Raw genomic sequence first — 6,435 nt, 5'->3', positions numbered from 1 at the left:
TTTTGAGACAGAGTCTTGCTCTGTAGCCCAGGCTGGAGTGCAGTGGCCGGATCTCAGCTCACTGCAAGCTCCGCCTCCCGGGTTTGCGCCATTCTCCTGCCTCAGCCTCCGGAGTAGCTGGGACTACAGGCGCCCACTACCTCGCCCGGCTAGTTTTAGTTCTTTCTCACTTCTGCCCAGAAGGTCTCTTGAGTTTTCTGCTAATTGTCTACATGGTTTTAATAGATTAATTAAAATAATCATCTTTAGCTCACCTCTCCATTGAATGCAATGCCATTTTGGAAAGAATCACATTCTTAAATGTGACTGTGATCAAAATCACCTTGGCATCTGACAGAGTCATGATGGCTCCTGGGGTCTGTTCCAAACAGGACACTTCCCCCATGGAGATTCCTCACTCTCAGTGACAGCCACACACCTGGCTGCCCTGCCACGTACCTGGTGCTGCAGAGCCTGGGAGAAGCAGCCACACTTCAGACCAAGCAGCTGGCACCACACCGGGCACTGGGGATGGACAGTACAGACATCTTTTCTGTGTATGTGGCTGTGCCCTCTCTCCTTAAGCCATTGGCACATTCTCCAGCCATACACGTGCTTTCAACTGGATCAACTGATGGCCCAACCAACTGGAGTAGTGGCCTGTATCTGTCTGTTTTCTTTCTATAAAGGAAAACTTGAGGCTGGGTAATTTATAAAGAAAAGAGGTTTATTTGGCTCACAGTTCCACAGGCTGTACAGGAAGCATGACACCAGCATCTGCTTCTGGCGAGGCCTCAGGAAGCTTCCCCTCATGGTGGCAGGGGAAGGGGAGCAGGTGTGTCACACAGAGAGGAAGCAAGGGAGAGCAGGGGAGGTGTCAGGTTCTTTAACGATCAGCTCTGCGTGAACACACCACCATTACTGCACCGCGCCACGCCTGAGGGGTCCTCCCACCAGGCCCAGCTCCAACGCCAGCGATCAGACTCTACATGAGATTTGGAGGGGACAGATCTCCAAGCTATGTCATGGTCTACCTGACTACAGAAAACTGTCAGGTGACCAGTCCATTTAATTACAGTCACATGAGGGTGTCAATAGCCTGATTCCAGGAACCACTGTCCCTGCCTGAATAGAGAAGATGCTGGATAATAAAAGGGGCCTGTCTGGCAGGTGTTGGGAAACTCAAGTTCAATGGAAGTGGCTGGAAGCATGCCTAGGCCCTGGCTTACCTGGGGACCCGAGGGAGCTGAGATAGAGTTGGCGGTGCTGGGCCTGGCTGAGGGCCCTGTGTGCCCACTGAAGGCTGAGGGGCCTTAGTTTACCCAGCATCTTCCGTGGCCAAGACAACACACACCTACCTGGAGGACATGAGCACACAGAGCTGGGGAGGTGGGTTTCACTCACACACCCCTGTGGGCTTTTGCACATGTTCCAAGGCTACGCGCTCCCCTTTCTAGAAGCCCCTATTAGCCTCAAGCCTTCTAATGAGTCCTTGCTGTCCTGGGATTTGGATGGTGGAAGGGGGTGCCTTGGCTGCCCTATGACTGTTGCTTGGTGAGTGAGTGCATTAATGTCCCTTCCTGCAAAGCTCTCAAGTGGGTGACGTGTGCCAGACATTCTGGCCACCATCCTGGTGCCCTGGCCACCTTCTCCACCTGTTCTCTGTCCCCAGTTGGCCACTACAGCCTGTCAATGGCCTCTCTTCCTTCTGGGTTCTGGTTGGGTTTGACCTGTAGGAGGCGCTAGTGGGAGACAGGGGGCAGGCTGGACAGAGAGGGCAGATGGACTCTGCCACCTCCTCCCAGCTGGGCAACAGGGGTGCTGGCTGCATTCCCCCGCCAAGGCCCTCTCTCAGCAGCTGCCTGGAGTCTGTGTCTGCCCTTTCCCTTCCCCCAAGACAGAGGGGGTTGCGCTCCCCGCTGCTGCTGTCCTGGGGCGCCTCTCCAGCCTCTGGGCTCCCTTCACCCTCCCCACAGCATGGGGAGAGGCCGTCGTGAAACTCTCCTTAGCCTCTCACCTCCATACCCAGCAGGCGCCCCTTTCCTCCTGGTGCCATGAAGGGTGCGATGGCCCCCTGAATCAGGAGCCCAGCTGATCGGGCGAGGTGCACTTTGGCACCTCAAAGCTGGGAGCCAGGACCTGGAGAGGCCCACGCCCTCCACCCGTGGAGTGTCCATATTCCTGCAGGGTGTGCAGGGGTGGAGAGCAGGTCTTGCTCTGGCATGCCGCCCTTGTGGCTACTTTGTGATCAAAGTTAGCCTATTTTGACATTTCATGTCTTCAGTTGTATTTTTATTTATTTTAAAATATTCCTGCAGAAATGGTTTACATGGAGGCTTTGTTTTTAAACAGCCCTTTGGCTGACCTCCTTCCATCACTGTCTAGAAAACGTTTCCGATTTCCACGTGGAAACAGAGCCCAGGGCCCCAGAAACCCTCACCCGTGCTTCATCCAATCCACCTGCCACCGAAGGTCTCCTCAGCTCTGGACTCTTGTTCCTTTGGAAGCACCCAGTGGCCCCACTCTCTCTGGCCCTCCAGGGTCAACTCACTTCTCCCACACCTTGTAATCCCAGCACTTTTGGAGGCTGAGGCGGGCAGATCACCTGAGGTCAGGAGTTCAAGACCAGCCCAGTCAACATGGTGAAACCCTGTTTCTACTAAAAATACAAAAATTAGCCAGGCGTGGTGATGGGTGCCTGTAATCCCAGCTACTAGAGAGGCTGAGGCAGGAGAATCGCTTGAACCCAGGAGGTGGAGGTTGCAGTGAGATTGCACTCCAGTCTGGGCGACAAGAGGAAAAAAAAAAAAAATGCTATGACAGGCAGGTCTGGGAGCAAAGCAGATCCCTACCTATGGAAGCTCAAGAGACCCAGGGGTTCCTGTCCTCAGAACCCAAGGATGTCAGAGGCCCCTCTCGTCCCCAGGGGCAGGGGCTCTTCAAGGAGGAATCCATGGGCTGCTCCTGGAGAGGAAGCCTGGATCCGGTGGGAGACGGGAGCTACCCAAGGCCTCTGCGGGGCAACACCAGGGCCTGTGCCTGGCCAGACCTGACTCCTGACTTCTAGCCCCATGTCCCGGGGCGGAGCCTGTGATAGTAAGGACATGCCACTGGGCACCCAGGGAGCGTCCTTCATTGTCTCCTTAGCTCCAAAAGTGGGTGCCTCATTCAGGATGAGGGAGAAGCCACTTAGAGCCTGAGCCAGCCAGTCAGGCTGCGTGCTGCCAGGGGCCCATCAGATGCTACCCCTCACCCTCAGGAGGCTGCCACCAGTGCACCCAAGAATCATCCCCTGGTGGGAAATGCCATTCTGATGCAGAGCCTTTGTTCTGACACAAAGAGATGCAGCAGTCACTTCTGAGAGCAGCCTCTCCTGCTCACCTCCCTGGGACCCTCCGGCCCGCCCCACACCCCGCCTCCCTCCTTCCTGGTTTCTCTGTGGGCGCTGCCCGCTGGGTGCAAGAGATGGCTGGGGCCTCCTTTGTCCACAGAAGCAGAAACAGCATCGACATGCAAAGGCTGAGTGGGGACCCAAAGCCCACACAGTCAGCCCCGTGGGTGGCGGACGCGGAGCTTGAAGCCCAGAGAGGCGAGGTGGCCTGCCACGGTTACACTGCTGTGAGCGAGGCAGAAGCAGGCCCATGAGGCCCTGGTGCTGACCCCATCTCTGGGGCCTGCCTTCCCCAGCAGCCTCCGCTTTCTGGGACACTCCGTGTTCACCCCACATTCAGGCAACTGCTCCAAAAGGCCCTGCAGGGCAGGAGTGGAGCTCACAAGCTCTGGGAATGCTGGCCCAGCCCCCGGCTCCTCTCTCTGAGGTCTCGGTAACCCCAGGGGCAGCAGAGCTTCCTGACCCTGTTATGCTGGTGTCCGGCACTCAGGCCCTTATCACTGCTCAGCTCAGACTTTAGTGTGGTGGCCGCAGAGACCAAGGCTGTGTCCTCCGAGCCATGCTGTCTGATCACCCCTGGTGGCCCCAGCCCGGCCCAAGCCCGGAAGGAATGGTAGCTCCAAGTGAAGAACTAAGCGAAAATGAAAGGGGGCCGTTCCACAGGGTGATGAGGGGCTGCTGGGGGGCCCTTTCCGGGGAGCCCAGCCCTGGCTTAGTGCTCCTGGGTGGAGCTGAAGGGCTGGGTCCACTTGGAGACATCCAGGAAGACAGTGGAGGCCCCGTGGTAGAGCCAGAGCCGGGGCAGGGCGCCGTGGCGGGTCCAGGTGTCCCGAACTGTATCGTAGGCCTCCATCTCCACGTGGTAGTCACCTTCCATGCCCTGCCAGCGGCCACCTGTCACGTACAGCGCATCGCCCAGTGGCACCAGCGCGCCGTTCTCATGCAGGCTGTGCTGGGACTGCACCTGTACACGGTCAGCGGGTTAATGTCCCATGGTGGGAGCCGGAGAGCAGTGCTGAGGGTGCCCTCAGCAGGGTTGGGGGAGTGGCAGAGAGGACGGCCAGCCACCTGGCCCAGATCCCCTCCACGGCACGAGCACAGGGTCCCTGGGCAGCCCACCCCAGCCCCTCCAGCCTCCTCAGACTCTTCTTTTGGTGGGGAGGCCCCTTTCCCTCTCTGACCCTCAGCCCTCAGGATGACAATTCCACCCCCTGCAGTCAGAGGGGGCCCTGAGGCCTGAGCCCAAAGCCGCCTCCCAGGGAGGTCTGGGCTGACTCCAGGCCTCACTGAGGCTTCGCTGTCTCACAGGAGACACCCAGGAAGAGCCTAGCCCACCGTGGGCCCCCTCGCCTCACCCCTGCACCCCTGCTCAGTCTGTGGCCTTGGGAGTGGCCCCGGGAGGGATTGTGGGGTGAGGGCAGTGACTTTCCAGAGGCTGGAGAGAGGGGTGGCTTCAGGAAGAACCTGGGCGGGTGGGAAGCAGGAGGCCGGTCTGTGGCCTCCAGATGAAGACAGGGAAGAGATGAGGACCCAGGCCCGGAGAGGGTAAGGCAGAGTCCTGCTGTGCTGGGACCTGAGGCTGGGACAATGGCCTGGGCTGGAGGAAGGCCTGGCTGTGGCCCAGCTGAGAGGGCCCAGGCTGACACGCTGGCCTGGCAGAGCCCACCCTGCACCTGTCTCACCACTGTAATGGGGGCCCTGGGTCAGCTGAGCAGTGACGCCAGGGGACAGCTGTGGGCAGCAGGATTGCAGAAGTCCAGCTGTCACCAGGCCGGGAGCCTGCAGGGTGGCTGCAGGAAAGAGTGCCCCCTTCTCAGACTGCAGGGACTGGGAGTCTTGGGGCAGGTGGGCAGGCCCAGGGCATCTGGCTTGGTGCCAAGACCCACCCCCAACCTCCTGGGCACTGTCCCCTCCACCAGGGAGGCCGCCCAGAGGTCCACCTCCCGCCCCTTCCTCAGGGACTGATGGTCAAAGAGCGGGCTGTGGTGGGATGGTGCTGAGGACAACAGGAAGGCCCCGGGGCTGGCGGCTCTCACCTCCCCTCAGCTCAGGAACCCCCTCCCTGACTTGGCCACCCTGAGGCAGAGGACGCCCTCCCTCCTGGTCCCTATAGCACCCTCCGTCTGAACCTGGTTTTTCTCCCTGAGAAGGAGGACAGGCCACTCCTCTGTAGGAAGCTGGGTGTGCAGGGACAAAGCACCAGTGGCCGGCAACCCCAAACCACGTTCTCCCACTGTCACTGTCTCCCCTATCCTCAAGGGGGCTCAGGCCAGGGCACTGTTGTCGCCTTGTAGCCTGGGGGGAATCTCAACCTGCGCCACCCCCTTCGTTGTGGGCCCTCTGTGGGCACTCCAGCCTGTGCTGTCCCCTTCGCAGTGGGCCCTCTGTGGCACCCCATCCCTCACTTCCCAGGCTGGCTCTCTGATGTCAGGAGTCCCAGGCAGGGACTCACACGTGGGGGGAGGGGGTGGCCCACCTTCTGCCACAGGTTGGCCCCGGGGTGGTACACGTAGACCTTCTTGGTGTTGTCCCCGATGAGGTAGAGCTCCCCGTGCAGTGCGGCGCAGCGCAGCGAGGACAGGTACTTGGGCAGGAAGGGTGAGGCGATCACACTCCACGCATCTGCAGGGGGCACAGGCACCGGCCACCATCACCAGGGTTGCCAGTGTGGTCACTGGCACTGTCCCCCACTCTGAGGGACCCCGGACTCAGTGCCTCTCTGAACCTCAGCGAACTCGTCTGTGAAATGGGAGTAGGTTCCTGTGGTGCAGCTGGGAGGGACCCACACCTGCCTCTCACCCAGCCTTGATATTCCCCCTGGGGACAGTGACCCCTCACAAGGCTGCAGCATAGGTGAGGGGCCTGTGAAGGGTACAGGGATCCCTCAGGTCTCTCCCTGTTGGGGGTGCTTTGGCCTGGCTACCACCCCACCCACCCCACCTGACTGGCTGGGGCCCCTCCCTGCCCAGCCCCCAACCCCGGGCCTGGTACCCAGGTGGGCCTTGCATGGACCCTGGGCCCAGTCAGTCTCTTGAGGGTCCTCACATCCACGCCTCAGAATGGAG

General features: G+C 59.9%; 1 protein-coding gene and 1 long non-coding RNA gene across 2 annotated transcripts in view; one reads left to right on the top strand and one right to left on the bottom strand.

Moving 5' to 3' along the window:
* Positions 1-2,300, top strand: part of LOC105539843 — a 10,378-nt gene extending 8,078 nt beyond the window's left edge. The window contains exon 2 of the long non-coding RNA XR_001006111.1: positions 160-2,300. This is a non-coding gene — a long non-coding RNA (uncharacterized LOC105539843). The remainder of the gene's footprint in view (positions 1-159) is intronic.
* Positions 2,301-3,974: 1,674 nt separating this feature from the next.
* Positions 3,975-6,435, bottom strand: part of KLHL30 (kelch-like family member 30) — a 24,195-nt gene continuing 21,734 nt past the window's right edge. The window contains exons 6-7 of the mRNA XM_011980333.1: positions 5,847-5,992; positions 3,975-4,334 (exon numbers count right to left, since the gene is read on the bottom strand). Coding sequence (XP_011835723.1) covers positions 4,083-4,334; positions 5,847-5,992 — 398 coding nt within the window. The 3' untranslated portion in view covers positions 3,975-4,082. The remainder of the gene's footprint in view (positions 4,335-5,846; positions 5,993-6,435) is intronic.

This window comes from Mandrillus leucophaeus, unplaced genomic scaffold, assembly GCF_000951045.1.
Source record: "Mandrillus leucophaeus isolate KB7577 unplaced genomic scaffold, Mleu.le_1.0 Scaffold21, whole genome shotgun sequence".
NCBI classification, from domain to species: domain Eukaryota; kingdom Metazoa; phylum Chordata; class Mammalia; order Primates; family Cercopithecidae; genus Mandrillus; species Mandrillus leucophaeus.
The sequence above is the reverse complement of the archived record's forward strand: the minus strand, read 5'-3'. Positions and strand labels throughout refer to the sequence as shown.